Source organism: Gavia stellata, chromosome 16 (genome assembly GCF_030936135.1).
Source record: "Gavia stellata isolate bGavSte3 chromosome 16, bGavSte3.hap2, whole genome shotgun sequence".
NCBI classification, from domain to species: domain Eukaryota; kingdom Metazoa; phylum Chordata; class Aves; order Gaviiformes; family Gaviidae; genus Gavia; species Gavia stellata.
Genome location: NC_082609.1, coordinates 13,886,933 through 13,904,164, shown reverse-complemented (window position 1 = coordinate 13,904,164; position 17,232 = coordinate 13,886,933). Strand labels below are relative to the sequence as shown.

The 17,232-nt window shown below is 36.7% G+C and overlaps 1 protein-coding gene across 3 annotated transcripts in view; it reads left to right on the top strand.

Moving 5' to 3' along the window:
* GABRB2 (gamma-aminobutyric acid type A receptor subunit beta2) overlaps positions 1-17,232 on the top strand; it is a 163,278-nt gene that overhangs the window by 91,780 nt on the left and 54,266 nt on the right. For all 3 annotated transcript variants that reach the window (XM_059825227.1, XM_059825225.1, XM_059825226.1), the window contains exon 5: positions 674-756. In XM_059825227.1, coding sequence (XP_059681210.1) covers positions 674-756 — 83 coding nt within the window. The remainder of the gene's footprint in view (positions 1-673; positions 757-17,232) is intronic.

Below are 17,232 nucleotides of genomic sequence, written 5' to 3'. Positions count from 1 at the left end.
AGCTCAGGGTCATATTCCTCCGTGAGGTTTATCAGCAAAAGATTTATTGATGGTACGGATGTTTGTCTCAACATCTAAAAAGCACGCTTGACACGTGTTAATGTTAGTGGGTTTGGTGAAATCTGGAGGCACAAATATAGTCTAAACATTTCGTGAAAAATGGTCCTGAATATGTTTGCTATCTAACCTGAAGATAAAATAATACTTCATTTACAAAGCACTATTGAACGGAAGAAGGAAGATTTAAGTTTCATGAAGGGATTAGGGTATTAACCCAGGATATGAAGTACGTGTCTTTCTCTGTTCCTCTTCAGATTTCTTCTGCCACCTTTCTTTGAATGTTTCCTTTTTGGCTTGAAGTCCTCCACTATAAAATGAAAGAAATACTGCTATTCTAATTCATGCTTCATTTTGTCAGGACAAATTGGTTGATGATTATTAAAGCTTACAGCACTGTGATAATGGTGTGTAAAGGGGAAGCTCTGCTCGCCCACCAGGCTGGCATAACCTTCTTAGAACAGCATTACTTACAAGTAAGCAGCAGACACCGTATTTCAGTAAAAATAGGCAAGAGCGTCAGTTATGTAGAAATGTATTTTCTTCTTTCAACTGTGTGTAATCAAGGAAAGATTGGAACAAGACATGTTAACAAGCTCTTCTGTTTCCTTCCTAGAATTACAACAACAGCTGCTTGTATGATGGACCTACGGAGATATCCGCTGGATGAGCAGAACTGCACACTGGAGATTGAGAGCTGTAAGTACTTCTGCAAATCCTACTTATTCTGTGGTCAACTGCTTCAGAGTTTTTATTTCTGTCTTTTTTTTTTTTTTCTTTTTTAACATGCTACTAACCTAGTTGTCTTTCTGTCTGATGACATTTAGATCCTTGTAAACACATGCAAAAATAGCTTTCCAGATGGATTAGTAATTTGTGGCACAAGGATTAGCAAAAGTTATTTTGTGTTTTGATGGACAATTTACAGCTTTAAAAGTCTCATTCAAATGCCTTGTTGGAGTTCATGTGAGGAGCATGAGGATTATTATCAGTTCTTATCCTCCTTTACTGCTGAACTGTGTGGCAGCTTGTTTCCATTTATAAATGACTGCAAGAGGTTAGAATTGTCGTTTAAATAAGTATTTTGTGGGTTTTTTTCTAACCCCTGTGCTGTAGTTAAACTTTCAACGCATGCAATGCAGTCTGTAATATATACTGATTTAATAGCTGGTGTCTCTATCAAACTTATTATGTAGATAAAACTTGTGAAATAAAATTTCAAATCTCTTTTCACTGAAAAATCTTTAGGGAATCTAAGTACATCAGCGAAAAAACAATTTATGATCACTTGTATAAAGACAGTATTGTAAGCATGTATTATTTGGCACTCTAAGATCATATCAGCACTTTCAAGATACATTTCCTTTTTCAGGAGAACCATAGGTAATTCAGCTGGGGTGTAGTATTAAGTTGAATATGGCAAGCAAAATGGAAATTAATGCATGTTTTAAGATATAGTACACAAAAGTATGTGTATCTTTAAAGTAACCTGTATTATAAAATATTATGTGGGATTTCTGTGCGTACTGAAGTACAAAATGACAGTAGTTTGTGCTACAGTCTGGTAAGAACTTGATACAGCTGAGCTTCTTTCTCCTAAAAGCATTTAAGAATATGCTTTGAATTTGGGTCCAGGTTTCATTCATTTTAGTGTAATTTAAAGATGTGCCAAAATCCTTTCCTGAATTAAACTTGTGACACTGCTGGCTGAAATAATTTACATGCATCAAATAAGCAAAATGGGTCTTTATCATTAAAGTTCACCACTCCTGTGTGCTTAAATACACTAGCAGCAAACGTGATGATGGACTTTGCTCTTTTGAGAATGGATAAAATCTTGGTTGGTTTTTTTGCAGTTCATTATAGAATTTCTATTGATAGCATTTGATTCAAAATTTCATACCTGCAGCCTTTTACCAGTATAGTAGGTTGATTTTAATGTGCGAAGCAGCTACTGGCATAACTGTATTCAGGCTTACAGAGATTTTTACTGATACTGTGTCTTGCTATGCCGGTGTCTTTTAATTGTTGTTGTACCAAGGACCTGGAATTTTTCTTTTCTCCAGTTGTGTCTGTAAGATGGAAAGCTGGAGAGACAGAGGACAGCCTTTCTCTCTATTTGCAGCATTGTTTAAACAGTCAGCAAATTCTTGCCATCTCTCTACGTTGCTGAGATGTCTGAATCCTCTTGGGATTCACAAACTAGATATGCCCTGCCTGTCATGTTTGCAGGACCCACTCTGGGAAATATTCCCAGGAAATACGTCCCAGGCCAGTCCTTATGCAAAACTGAAAATTAAATTATATCCCTGCTTTTCAATGAGAACGCTTGTTCTCGTTCAGACTTAAGAGTGTGGGACTTCTAGGTTGAAATTTCCCTTTTGTCGGATTTGGAATAGAAGTTTGAAGCCAGGTCAGTTATCTTTCAAGAAACAGTCCTGGAAAACAGGGTATTGAGCTCTCGAAATTGTTGTTCCGCTTGTTATGAAGAGCACAATACTCATTGTATCATAGAAAGGGTAGGAGTTTAATTTACCATAGTGGTTAGGATGCTAACTAGGTTAGTGGTAGGAGAGCTCCTTTGTGGATCTATTAGCTCTGTTGCAGCATCACAAAAGTAAAATGGATTTAAATCATGTATGTAGCTAGCCTGTCTTTCTTTGCAGTAACAAAGGCCATTAAAGAATGTGGATGGAAGTAATGCTTGAACTGTGTTTTGAAACACTTTCATGCTGCTTTCGAAATTTATTGCTCTTCATATATGTCATTCTGTTCAGGTAAAAACCTGAGTCTGTCTAATCTTTATGAATCACTTCAGACAAAAATGCTGGTAGGTAGATAGAGTGAATAAGATTGAAAGTGACTTTCTGAGTTGTTCAATGCGGGTACTCAAGTCATAATCACTTCTTTAAACTGGTTAAGCTGCATGCTAAAAGTGGCTTGGTTTCTTGCCCTACTGATCCTGTTGGAGGTCTGTTTCACCACTGCTGTCTTGTGATGGTTAGAAATTCTCTAAATTCTACCCCAAGTGTTCTCATGGCCATGAAGGCATCAAATTATACTCAATGCCTGTGTCAACAATTTTTTTTGAGGGTTTTGTTTTTTTTTTTTAGTTCAATATCTTCCCCAGCCCTGCTGGGACCTTCATAATACATTTAAAGAAAGAGGTCATAGTTTCTCACAGGCTTCATTTCATGAAGCCAAATATGCCAATCTCTTTTAGCTTTCTCATACAAGAGTATGTTAAGAGAAATGCTTCTTCATTAGGAATAACTAGTAGCATAAACAGTTTCCCAGACGAAATCTCTATTACACTATGGCATTAATCCTGCCCTTCTTCCAAGACCCACCTTTGCCTTTCTTCACAACTGCATAACTTTCACAGACTGTAGTCTTTCCTGGAACAGTAGAGTAAGGTCTTTCCATTCCTCACTCATTTTCCAGCAGTGGGTTCTAACTTTTGGTAGAATTTTTTTTTTTGCATAGTGCTAAGAACACATGACTTGGCATTTCATAACACTGTTCACATAAATCAATGTTCTTAATATTGCTACAGTCCTCAAGGTTATCCAGTTCTTGCTGTATTTGTTCTGATCATCCTTTGTCTTAACAGTGCCTGCAGATTTTGTTTCATTAGAAATTTTCATTAACACACAAATACTAAAGAATATTAATGCCAAGAAGGAAGAGCTTTGCTTATAATCTTTCTCTGTACTGAGCATGATCTATTCTTTCAGTGCAGGACAATTTCCCACACATCTTTTATATCTCTTTACTAATTGTCTGTTCTTAGATAGTCTTGTATCACATGGTTTAATCAAGTCCAGGTTAGATACACTTTGTTTAAAAAAAAAAAAAAAAAAAAGAGTTATTGTCTAGCCAGATCCTTTGAGTTAAGTCATGATAGATTTTTATCCTGTTTCTATACATGTTGATGTCTCTAATATCCTTCTATTCTTTCTCCACGTCCTCCTTCCTTTCCCCCCCTCATCTTGTTATTGATGCCAGAGTTGATTGGCTTCTTAGCTGCCTGGGTTACGTTTTTTCCATGTGTCATTGTGTTTACTAAAATTTGTGGCCAGTATCAAATTTTCGTTAATCTAGATTTGCATAAATCTGGATTAATTTGCAAATTAGAAATTATGGTGGAAAAGGGTTGTATGTAAAATATAGAAAATGGAATGGGGGCGGTGGTATCATCCATTAAGATACAAGAGACAGCATTTTTCCTGTTTCAGTTTAAGGTAGTATTAGTGAGATTAGATGCTGAAAATGTAAAAGAGGACTATTTTCTGTCAGTTTAAAGAGTATCAGTTTTAAGAACTGAAATCCTATTTTTTCATGTATAGCTAATTACATGTTTGTGATCATTGTTTGCTCTGCTCATCCTTAAAGGGCAGAAACTTGTTGAATGTTTGGTTTTGCTGATGCTTCTAAACCTGTAGGCCATCTTTTCCAAGGGGGGGGGGGGTCTAATCTGAGCTGTTCTACTTCTCCCTTTCTTTTGTTATTTCCCAACACACTGAATAGCAGGCTTATAATACCAGAGGGAAATCAATTTTCCTGTGTATTCATTTCCTAGTTTCCCAATGTGCAGGCAACAGAGAGCTTTTTCCTTTTTAGTTGAATATTGACTTGACTCAGTAAAATACCTCTCCTTTCTGCTCCCTACCTCTGCCACTGCTGTATGCATTGCTGAGTTTCTGATGATGCTCTAGAATAATTTTGTTTCTCTGCTGTTTCTTCCCTCTCTGGAGTTGTAACTGTTGAAAGGAATGTCTTAGCTAATCAACCATAAGACTAGTGGGAGCTCAAAGGCAAAAAGCTGCACAAGGGAGTTTGAAGAATACTTCATATTCATATAAACAAATAAAATATATTGCACATCCTCTAGCATAACAGAGAGAAGTGATTGTGATTCTTTTGAATATTTTTAAATATAATCATTCAAGATTCACCTGGTACATTTGGACCTTTGTCCATTTCAATTATGTGGTGCCACATAAAGACAAAAATTTATTTTAATTCCTTCTTATTTCATACTGTGTTTGGCATAACTATATTTATATTATACTGAGGTACAATTCAGTAACTGCCTGCCTTGTAACTGAATTTTTTTTTCCCCATTTCTCTGTTGCTGTGGAACAAACAAGAACACTCTAAGTTTCTCCTTAGAAGCATATTCTCAGAAACGTTTTCCATAGTGTATTAAAGATGTGGCATTTAAAAAAGCACATTAAAGCCCTGCTGTCTGAAGCCTTAGCAAACAGGGAGCTTGCCACTTAGACGTACTGACCAGGGAAAAAGGGCAGAGTCAGACCAGCGCACACAGATGGGGAGGAAGGACTGCTTTGCTGATGAATGAGAAATAATTGTTTTCAGGACATTTCATTTATATAACAGCCTGGGGTGTTTGGATAGAAATTATTAGACTTTTTTTCTGTTTCATGACAAAAAGGCCACAGAAGCACACAAGTTAAAAGCTTCCATTCGATAACAGAATCTAGAAAAAGCCAGAAAGAACAGAGGCGAAAGAATATCATTCCTCCCAGTGGCAGTGCAGCCCAGTATCAAACACCTTCTAATCAGATCATCTGAAAGCTCATCAACAAGAGAAACAGAAGTCATCTTTGTGTGCTCAAGGTGACTTTACAAATACATTTAACGCACTGAAAAGGATTCAAAGATGCCTTTTGCTGAAGCCTTGAGTGCTTTGCAGATGGCTGCTCTGGCCATCGATCAAAGCTATAATCAGGTCACACGGGACAAATGGTAGAACTCCAGCAGCCGACCAGGCAAGGCTTTTCTGGGTTAGAGACGCATGTGCTTGATGCCAGGCAAGAGGCTCTGCCGACCCCCAGGAAGTGGGGTGTTCAGCAAAGGAGGATACCGTGGGAACGCGTCACTTCCAACAATTACATAGTGAGTGGAAAGCTAAATACACGACTCTTGGGCCACTGAATGTTGGAATCTTAATAGTGGGGGTTTTTTTAATATTTTTTTTTTCTTTCCATTTATCAAGTTTAGCATGTGTCCTGTCCCCTTTGTCCCTTCAGCTAAGCCTGTTTTGCATATTGGCCCTTGTACAGGGAGGGTATTCCTCTATCAGTAGAAGCTGACATTATCAAAGTGCCCCTTTTTCCTCCTTGTTCGTCATCTATATGTTCAGATGTGTTAATTTAGATTCTATGAGAATTCAACCTGTACAGCACTTTGCGGGGGGGGAAGAGACATAGACTGTTTAGCAAAGAGTGATTAATTCCATCTCTGTACCCACACTGTCGATTTCAGCAACATCAGCTTATAGTGTGGCTTCCTTGGGACAGCTACTTTCTTCTTTGTTTGTCCTTAGTCATTTTGTCTCAAGTGTGTCGAGAAGAAGTATAATTTCAGTGGCATTAATGCACACTGGCAATGAACAGGAAATCCTTGACTCCTCTTCAGTGTGTAGATAGGATGATTCAGTAAGAGCTAAAAAAAAACCCCCAGCAGTAGATGATTCTTCTGGCTAGTCTGAAGAGTGGAAGGAAGTTTAAACTAACCATCAGCTCATACGATCAGGGCGAGTTGTGTACAAGTGAACCAGTGTTTGTAAGGTTTTGATAACATCCCTCCCCTCCACCCCCCCGCTGCAATTGGGAACTTCGGCCAGGCTTTCAGACTGGAACTCAAGCAACGTCCAAGATATATTACACTACAGGTAGGCAAGAAGGAAGTATATTTCTTATTTTCTTTATATCTTCGTGCATCTTTGCACCAGTCTACATCTTAGAAGCTCTCATAACACAAGCAAGACGATGTACTGTTTGAGCAAAGAATTATACAGAAGCTCTGCAACAGCTTCTTAATGCTTTGAAGCAACGTGGAGTTAATTTATGAGGGAACCCAGGATAATAATAACCAGTCTCTGCTTATCAGCACCGGACAGTATAGGTAATGTAGATTTCCACAGAGAAATTCATAGCTTGAGGCTCTTTTTTTTAATCATTCTGCAGTTGAATATGGAGAATATCTAGAAACATAAAGATACAGAGATGAAATGCAAATGGTTTTAAAACTTCTAAAGCATTTTACATTTTATATCCAGTCTGAGCTAGAGTACATTCGTCCTTATTGCACATAATGCTGCCTTTTATCAAGGGATTATTGGAAACAAAAAGGACCCAGTTCAAAGAGTCCATGTTCAGAAAGCACCAGATTCATTTGCTAAAGGTTTTGGGGAAAACTAAATGTCCATGAAGGCATCTCTGATGCTGTAGAAAGATGCCCTCCAAAAGAAAAGAATATATTTCTAACAATTACTCTGATAATCTTATATGCAATAAATTATGTGGAAGTGTGGAAAGCTGATGGGTTGGCACTTTACAGTCCTGTTTCCAGAAGATATGAATTTTACAAGGTAAATATTAACTTTTTTTTAGTATTCTTTTCAAACACCTTGTAACTGGTGATTTCCTCAAGAAAAAGAAGTATTTATAAGTGCTATTGGAAAGGACATCTGTGGTACTGTTATGTATCTTAGGTCTATATAGTGTGTGATCTGAGATTATAGTTTACTTTTATTATTTTCGTTGGAGTACACTTTTTTTTTTTAATTAGAAGTTTGCCGTGTTTAAAATGGTTTAAAGCCTTGATTCAGTCAGTAGGCAATTCGGGCAGAATCTTTGGTGTATGTTGAGTCTATCAGTAATATTCATTGCTCTGCCAAGTTCTCCTATTTTGGTTTAGTCACGAAAGCAATTGCTTTTAGTTGAGCAGTAGCTTGCTCACCTGTGATTTTTCACTTGCTGCCTGGTGCTTCTAAGTGTTGGACCCAATCATTATTAACTGTAGAATCACAGTTGAAACTATACAGATCTCCCAAAGGGGCAGAAGAAATACGCTCGGTGCTGGCCTGCATCGTCTTCCTGCCAGCAAGAAGTTGCATGTTTTTCATGGTAATAAGTAGCCATTGTTCTGAAGTAGCAATATCAGTGATTTTCTGGTCACTGGGTGGCAGTGCTTCTTGAGTTTGGCCTGATGACACAGTAATTATCATACTTTTTTCTATCATTGTGGCAGCTGTAGGTTATGTTACAGCTTTTATAGACTCTTGTGAGGTTTATTTGCATTGGGTTCCTAACAGCTAACATACCTGACTTTGCAGTGGGATGTGACAATAATCCTTTCCTTCCCCTTTTCGTTTTTTTAACCAACAAAACCGTTATTGACATACTTTTTGCTCCCCTGTAATGTGTGGCTTACTTGGATTGCACAGTTTAGTGCTAAATGAGGGTTTATTCAAGACTTAATGAAATGACCTAAATAACAAAGTGCTATTTCTAAACAATGCATATACTCCAATCTCTGCCAAAAAACTTGTATGTGGCAGTTGTGTCTCACTTGCAGATAGAAATGGTAACGTGTAATTGCTACGTCATTTTTTTGTAGGAGAGTGAAATGTTTCAGCATTCATATGTAGTACTAAGTCCAATTCCAGTTTTCAAGCTTTTTTTCTTTGAATGTGTCCAGTTCATGATGAACTGAGAATATCTGTCAGGCTTTCTGTGAGGAGCAAATGTCAAATATATTTTAGTCTATGCTTCTTAAAAAAACCCAGACAATCTACATGTTTTGACAGGAGTTTTATTCAGCTAAATCCATGATGCATTACAAAACTAAAACACTTTGTGGCAAATTCAAGAGTTACTGCAATTTATCTAACTTCCTGTTCATAGCAGGAGACTTTGAATGTGGAAAGTTTTAGATAAATAAATAAATAATCCTTGGTGGTTTCTTTCCCCATTCCCATGTAAGTTGTCATTTTACTTCATTCACAGATTTAGTGAAATGTTCCTTCACTTTGCAATTCCTATACACTATGGATTTCAGAGGAGATTGTTTTTCCTTTGAGGAGAGACCATCCTTTCTTCTCTCAAGGAAAACAAAATTACTGAGTGAAATTACTGTGCCCGCATGTTATGTCTCAAGTTGCCTTTTGAAGGTAAGTCAAAATGAGAGGAGGGATTTAAAAAAACCCAAAAACTTCCAAAGGTTAGGTTCTTCTTTTAAAAATATTTTTTTTACATCATTGTAAGTGATGTAAGTGGCGCTGAAAGCTAATAATGGCTTATCCTCCATAGAATCATTTTACTTAAGTAGTCAATTATCTTTTTCAAAATGAAATAATTTCTTCAACATGGTACAGCTTTTATGAAATAGTAATATTTATCAGATCACTTGACCTCAGGTCTTATGCTTTAGAAGGCAATGGAGACTGTGATTATCTCGCAATGATCGCATACCTGTGAAAAGAATTGAAATGTGTTTCTACAGTCATTTTATTTCCTAAGATAGGTTTTTTTGGTTTTTTTCCCCAGCATCTCTCTCACTGTTTTACGGGAAAGAAGTATCAATTCATTTTCATTGGGAGAAATCGAAATATACTTCATTGATTCACCTTTTACCTATTGACCAAATTATATTCAGCTCCTGATGTCTTTTGGAGACAAGGAAGCAAAGAATAGTCAGTTGAGAAACTTATGAAGATGTAGCTAATGGCCAAAAGCCTTTGCCTGATGGTTCTCCCCCAAGGAAATAGTTTCAAAATGTTGAGCGTTTTATCTCAAAAAATAGTTTATTAACTATTTATCCCTAATTTTAAGGGCCGAGACAAACGTTTGTCTGCATACCTTAGCTTTTGGAATTTAAATAATAAGCAGTACTATATGTGGCTTCAGATATTCTTCTACCTATCAGGACATTTCGGCAATGAGAAGTATTTTTCTTGGGTAACTGTAATTGTCCTTCGTTCATCAAATTAGATTACACACATTTAAAGAATGAATTTATTATTTTTTTTAGATGAGTGTGCAAAACATCTAGGAACAGAAAGGCAATTGTTTGAGTCTGTTATCAGTCTGATCAGTATTTGCACTTGGCCATTGATAACAGCAATTCAAATAGTTATGCTAACGCTGAATTACTTCATTGGGGGAAGGACTAGAAAATGCACATTTGAGTCATTATAAAAGTGTGGATTCAGATGAAATTTGACAAGCAGTTTTGGCCTCTTTAGAAAACAACAACAACAAAACAGGATCAACTCATACCCTACACTGGGAAACAGTGTCCCTTCTTTCCCCACTGACAGCAAAGACTTGGGTGAGATGTAGCAATGCTCATTCAGGTTCCTCCTCTGTTTGAAGAGAATTGAATTTGCTGCTTGAAGGAGCAGCCAAATGACCAGACTTGCAGTGTGCTCTGTGTTGGGACACTTTCCATTGATACTGTTCCAATTGGCTAAGTTTCTGACGAAGGAATTGGAGCTTCATCTCTCAAGTGTGAGCTTAACCCTTCTCAGTGGCTCCTATTAAAGAGAAGAAATATCTGCATTCTCCAGCAGGACTGGGGTTTTTTGTTTGGGTGATTTTGTTTTGGTTTTCCCAAACTCTGAATTTCCTTTACTTTTCTTACTGATGCTCAAATGCGAAATATTTCATTTTTGGTCACTGAATGGGCAAACAATTGCATTGGTTTTGTTTCACCAAATAGAAGCCAGAGTGAATAAGAAGACCTTTTGTTTTGATTATGACACTGGATTTGGGTGGAAGAAGGGTTGACTTTTCGAGTGGACAAGACTGGGAAACATTATTTTACTTTGGTGGAATAACAGAGAAGAAATTGAATTAGCAGAAGCATTGGCAAAGTTAAACACCACAATCTTTTCATTCCTTTGATCAGTATATTGCACCTTTCTAATGATGAGAGCTTTGTGAAACAAAGTTCATTTTGTTCAGTTGCTCATGTTGTTTGGTACTGGTAGTTCAGACTGTTCAAATTATACATGTGTCTAGAAAATATAAATTACTTTCTGTTACTGGATGCAGCCCCATTTTCCTATGTTTTAAATCTGTATACTGAGTTCAGAGTTAGTATTGCTTACAATAGTAGAAGTTCATTTTAAAAGAATCCAGTCATAGTATTATCCAACTTCTGGCAATGCTAGAGGAATTAGTTGTCATCTTCTATCAGTCTAACACTACTATAATCGATGTGAGAAAATGTGATTGCAAATTTACTAAGGCATTGCATTAGTGTGCAAGGTATGAAAGGAATACTACACAAGGAAATTATTCTCGTTTTAGAACTATTCCTTATGCGTATGTTACGCATAGTTTTCAGTATGTATTTGACACATTCTCCAAAATTATTTGGATGGAAATTCAAGAGTTGTCTTTCATGTATGAAAAATTCTAACTCTTAGATAAACTTTCTCATGATGTGCATTTGTTGTGAGTCAAAATTAAATGCAAATAATACTGTTATTATTCTTAAGTATCCTCAAAAATATGTTTTGTGAAAGAACATTTACCAAGGAAGGGATATCTAAGTAGTTGAGAGAAATCGTGAAGTTCACAGTCTCAATCATTTATATTGTACTTATAAAAGGGTTGGGGTTCTTTTGCTTTTTTTTTTTTCTTATATAATAAATTTAGGTGTATTGTTTTCAATGTTGCTTTTTACGTGGGGAAGGAGAAGTCACTAAGTAGATTATTAATATGTGCTTGTATTTCAAGGCATACTTCAAGAATAATTCAGGATGGAAGGGACCTCAGGAGGTCTCTAGTCTAACCTGCTCAAAACATGGTCAGCTCTGGGGTAAGATCAAGTTGCTCAGGGCTTTGTCCAGTCTGGTCTTGAAAACCTCCAAAGATGGAGAGTGCAAGACCTCTCTAGCCAACCTGTTCCAGTGCCTGACCCTCCTAACAATGAAGAAGTTTCATTGCAATTGTGGAAAGGGGCCACGTTGTTCATCTGGTTTATCCTGCCCTGGCATGCTGCATCTGCCTTAGAAATAAGTATTTACTGCTACTAATTTGAAAGAGAATGTAAGTGCTGTGCAACCTGTGGTGTAAAAAAGTAAGTTACAAGTCACGTAACTGAATGGCAATATCATCAGACTGCTCTGAATAAATTAATATATTGTAGAAGTAGCCCTGTAATTTGACAAAGGCATCTTTGAGTTAATGAGTTAAACTATATAGATTTCCTTCCATTTATGATCTTCTGGTGTAATCTGATCCACATCTCTTGATTCAATTACACAGATTCTATTCCCACCATATAGATTGATGTGTCTCTGTATACCTTGTCATTCTCAATCTCTTGTTAAGATTTAAAAACTCTCAAAATAAGGATTCTTTTCCCCTGGATAATGATCTAAGAATTTTCATTAGGACGTTTGGCTCAGTGACATGTTTCTTGTTACACACATCTGAAAAGCAATTCTTTGTATTCTGTAGCTGCAAAATGTTTAAGTTGTCTTTATTGTGTATGGAACACAGATATGAATAGTCAGCTTTACAGGAATGTATTGGAAATGCCTTCATTTAGGTTACAGCTTTGGAACTTGTGGCATGTCATATTTCTACTCTTCAGCTGCAGAGCAATCCACTACGTATATTTGCTATCATACAAGCTTGTCTCGTCTTGTGAGATGTTACTGTGATACATATCTTCTGATGCATTACTGTAGCCAGAATTTGAGATGTTACCTCAGCCCAGGCAATAATCTTACATGGCAACAGGGTAACATAATAGAAAAAATAAGGAATTGATGGAAGTCAGTATTCAGCCATACGTCTAAGAACACACCTTTCCACTTTGACGTTATGTGTACAGGTACCATGCTCTAGAGGAGACTACGCAATATTGGAAATAACAACTTCTATCAGTAGTAGTCTACAATTATCATGAATGGAATCAAGTACTGTGCTGAATCCGGGTACTTTACTGATGTATGAAAGATGATTATCCAAGTATTTGATGTTTTTTGCATAACCTCATACAACAGTTTCCTGGTAAAATCACTGCTTTTATCCTGTTTTCAGAAACAGTTAATTGACAACATGTATTAGAAGTGAGTATGTGTTGAACAGCAGACACAGCTTTGTTCAAGGCAAAGACCTGTTGTGGGCTGCTGCAAGAACTAGTTTCATAAAAGCAGAGCAGGCACCTGCATCTTGCTGTGTGGGAGCTCATCTGTGCACATCAGGGGTTCTTCAAGAAAACGGAAATTTCTTTCTCCTGACCACAGCCTGGAACGGTCAAGTCTCTTCATCAGCTTACTTCTGGAAGACTGATTTGTACCAAAATGTTACACAGACAACCTGAGTGATACTGAAATGCTGGTAAGTTAAGTTTTTGCTTGTGAATTTTGCTTTTATTCCTTTGTTTTTTTGTGTCTGGACCTTTGTAACCTGTTACCTGACACATGTTCTGTCACTGTTTTGGAAAACTCTGGAAAGGGGCAAAGAACACAACAGTAGATTCTTCTTTTTCTTTTTACCTATAGTCCCTCTCTATCTTCTTTTCTTTGCAGAGCCAAAATGAGTAACATAAACAGTAACTCTGACTCCTATTCTGTCAGAATTATTGTCCTAGGGATGGTATCCATGCCAAGGAACTTCTTATTCTTCACCTGCGGCTAACATGAATGTGCAGGGGAGCAGATGAGCATCAAAGCGCTGCAAGTGCAATGCATTTATACTGTAAGTTGCTTATGTTGCTGTAGGATACTTGGTGTTGGTGGTGCTGTGTACATGTACTAACTAGAGTATTATTTTCCTTTCAGGTTTCTAGAACAACTTTCTGCAAGTCCAGGAAGATCCAGTCTTATTAGGCAAATGCATGATACTTTTCTCCTGCAAAACCTACCTAGGTTCCTATCAAAGGTTGTTCTCTTGCTGACCAAGAAGAACAAGCTTTTGCTTATCTCTATTTTTATTTGTGTATGGGAAGATGGGATTAAAGAAGTGGTTTTACATTTTGCTATGAGGGCAGAAAAACCTATACCTCACCGTGTCCAAAACCTGCATTTTACCCTATAATGTGCTATGTACAGCATAGCCTTCTCTTTTTCTTTTACAATGACTCTTCACGTGCTGCTGCTAATACTGTGGAATTGATTGTATGGGTGTGGGAAACTTACTTTCATTATAAAATTGCAAGGTTTTTGCTAAATTTGTTAGCTCTCTTAAAGAAATAAAACTGTTTTTAACTGTTGTATCTGTGTGTTTCATTATGAGTATAAAGGTGTTCTGAACACAGTAAAACATGGGAAACTTTTAAAGTCTGCTGAGAGAGGATGACTGCAAGATTGCAATCCCTGGCAGCTGATTTTTGTTTTTTACATACAAAAAATATTTAAAAATATTAAAAAATTGTTATATATAACAAATGTTATATATTTAAAAAAAATATTTATTTTGGATGGGAGGTCTTGAAAGTGATTCAAATATAAGTAGCATTTGTACTGTGCACATTCCTGTCAATTTGTGCTACTGAGTGATGCAGGTACAGACTTTTAGTCACCTTTTTTTTTTTTTTGAAGATACATCTTTTTGCAACTGAACAGTGGGCTCCTATTTGCACATATTTACATATGTACTAGCTCTTCTTTGGCCTTGAAACTGTACTCAGAGACACTTTGTTCTGTGGCTGGATGCCAACTTGCTTTTGATTTTAAGGAATTAAAAAAAAGATATTTGATAAATTAGGTCATTATGCCTGCTACAAATGGTATGGCTGTAATTTTACCAAATATCAAATTGTAAATACATTGATGCAATTATCATTTAAGCATGATTTTCATAATGTTAATGGCCACATATGAACAGGCATCTTAACATGTTCTCATACTTTCAAGTGTATCTTAAACTTACTTGCTTTTACAGGGAGCTCTCTAGCCTGATTAAAACTTGAGCTTTGGCCTTCTGGGAATACTGAATCAGAATTCAAAACTGGAGCCAGGGTGCTTCATCTACACCTCTGTTACAGCCATTTCTGAGCAAGGGTATCTTTTGACTGTCTTATGACCAGTGAAAATCAGCTGATCTCTGCTGCCATGCCATTTTTCACTTGTTCTGGTTTTAAAGTGTCCATAAACAAACTTTTATATTTTTAATCCACCATTTCCATCATAGTTCTGATATAATATAGCCTTGAGGTAGAGTATTGCAAATGCAAATAGCAGTTTCACATGGATTCTCTACAACAATCTCGGATAGTAGTGTTGCAAACCCAAATTAAGGGCTTGTTATTTTAAAGTATTTCCCATGTGATCTTTTCTACTTTTAAAAGACCATTAGTAAGGCTTGTCAGCAATTTACTGTGGAGATAGAAGACCACAAAAGACTTGAGGATTGTTTGAATTGTTTCTATGTACTATATCAGTCAAACAAGTTTTATGACACTTGATCCCTTGCTGAGACAAAGCCCAGCTCAGCCTTTGAAAAATATTCTCCTTGTAGACATAGACAATACTTAAAAATATTAAGACTCCCCATTTTATTTAGACAATTCAGAACATACTCTAGGTTGATGTACCTATAGGCCAAGAATGTGGTCAAGGTTGGTTGGCTGAGCTTTTGCAGTGGGAGGAAAATAATTTTAACAGGTGAGTTCAAAGTTTGAAAAACTAAGCATTTTATTTAGGATTCTAGCTTTTTAGGAGACATCAGAGAAGCCCTTGGAAAACTTGATGTCTAGGGCATTCAGCAGTAAGGCAAAGAAAAGAATTCATCCAACAAAAGAGGACAGAAGGAGATTTTTACAGATCCAGTATTCAAAAGTACTTTGGGATACCCTGGCATGATAAACAAATAAATGATATATCACCAATTGATTTCAGTGAGAGAAAGATTAGAGACCTACTCAAATTCTCTGAAAGGTCCAACCAATGCATAAAAAGTATTCCTTGAAGCATTTTTTTTTTTAAAATACTCCAATACTTGTTCTGTTTTAAACTCTGTTCTATGATACAGAGAGAAATCTTACTAAATAAAGTCTATAAATAACAATGAAATCAAGATTTTTAGCTTCATCTAAATAATATTTTAACAACTTAATAAAAAAGATTAGTGACTGTACCTGTGCTATTGTAGGAAAAAACCTGTACATACTCTTTTAGTTAATCTCTTGAATCATTGTCATAGCACTATCCTTTAAAGGAAAAATTAACTATGTAGAGTCCTGAAACATGTTGTAGTTCCATCAGCACAGATGAACAGGAATAGTTATTTAACTTGCACCATTCCCTACAGAAGCACATATGGGAACAGCAGTGTTAATTTTGTCTTTTTTACAGCTATCACTCAGCAAAACCCAGTTTGAGTCACAGACTAATTCTGAAGGTGAAATACTGTTGGGGGCGGGGGGGACATGTGTGGTTCTGAGAATTACTGTTTTCCAAGGTGGAGTACCGAGACAAGGTATGTATCAGAAGCAGTATGTGTCTTGGAAGCAAAGGAAATCAGCTGTAATATCTCTCTCGGTCGGTATGCTTAATGAAAACCAAGTCAGCCCAGTATCAAATGTCTAGAGAGATACTCTCTCTTGTGACAAACCAGAGAAGAGCTGGGCACATGATGTGGGTGTATGTTTTTTCATGTCTCCGGCATGCTAAAAACAATAATTTAATCTGAATATTCTCAGTTGATTCGATAGTATGCTTATGAGATTAGGAAAATATAGCTACTCTTCTTGTACAGCAGTACTCAAAGATCTTATCAAGGGTTAGATAGCTGTATTTCCCTTAAGTAACTCCAGTGTAGTACTTTTCTCAAATCTTGTGAACATAGGGCAGAGTTAGTATCTGGTTCACTACCTTTAGCATGAAGTGATCTTAGTCTTGCATTCAGGTAAGATTTGATGGCTACAGTAGTAAATGTTACTCTTGACGAGGAGAGACATGCTGGAATTTCTCATTGTGTTTCTTTTTGAGACGTAGTACTAGTTTCAGTAGCCTACATGTGGCGATCTGCCTTCTTTAAGGGAAAATGCTTCCTGTCTAGCTTTCTGTGCTGGTAGTGGTCAGATAGAATCAACCACAGTCTTACTTTTGCTCACTCTTCAGTGAATAAACTTGCTGGTTTACAGACAGAATGAGTATGAAGATGGTGGTGAAAAGTAGGCAATTAGATACAGTCAAAACTTACTTAGCTAATAAAAAAAGTGCTCTCTTGTATTGCTGTACCTGTGAGAATCTCTCCAATAAAACAATGCTATATTCTATGCAGCTTTTCTGTCTCTGCTTTATAAAGAGTACTGCACTTTTTTCCTGGGTACAAAATCTGCTGTTGGAAGAAATTTCTTGAAAGGGCTGGTGCACCTGTCTTTCCTGCTTGAGCTTAA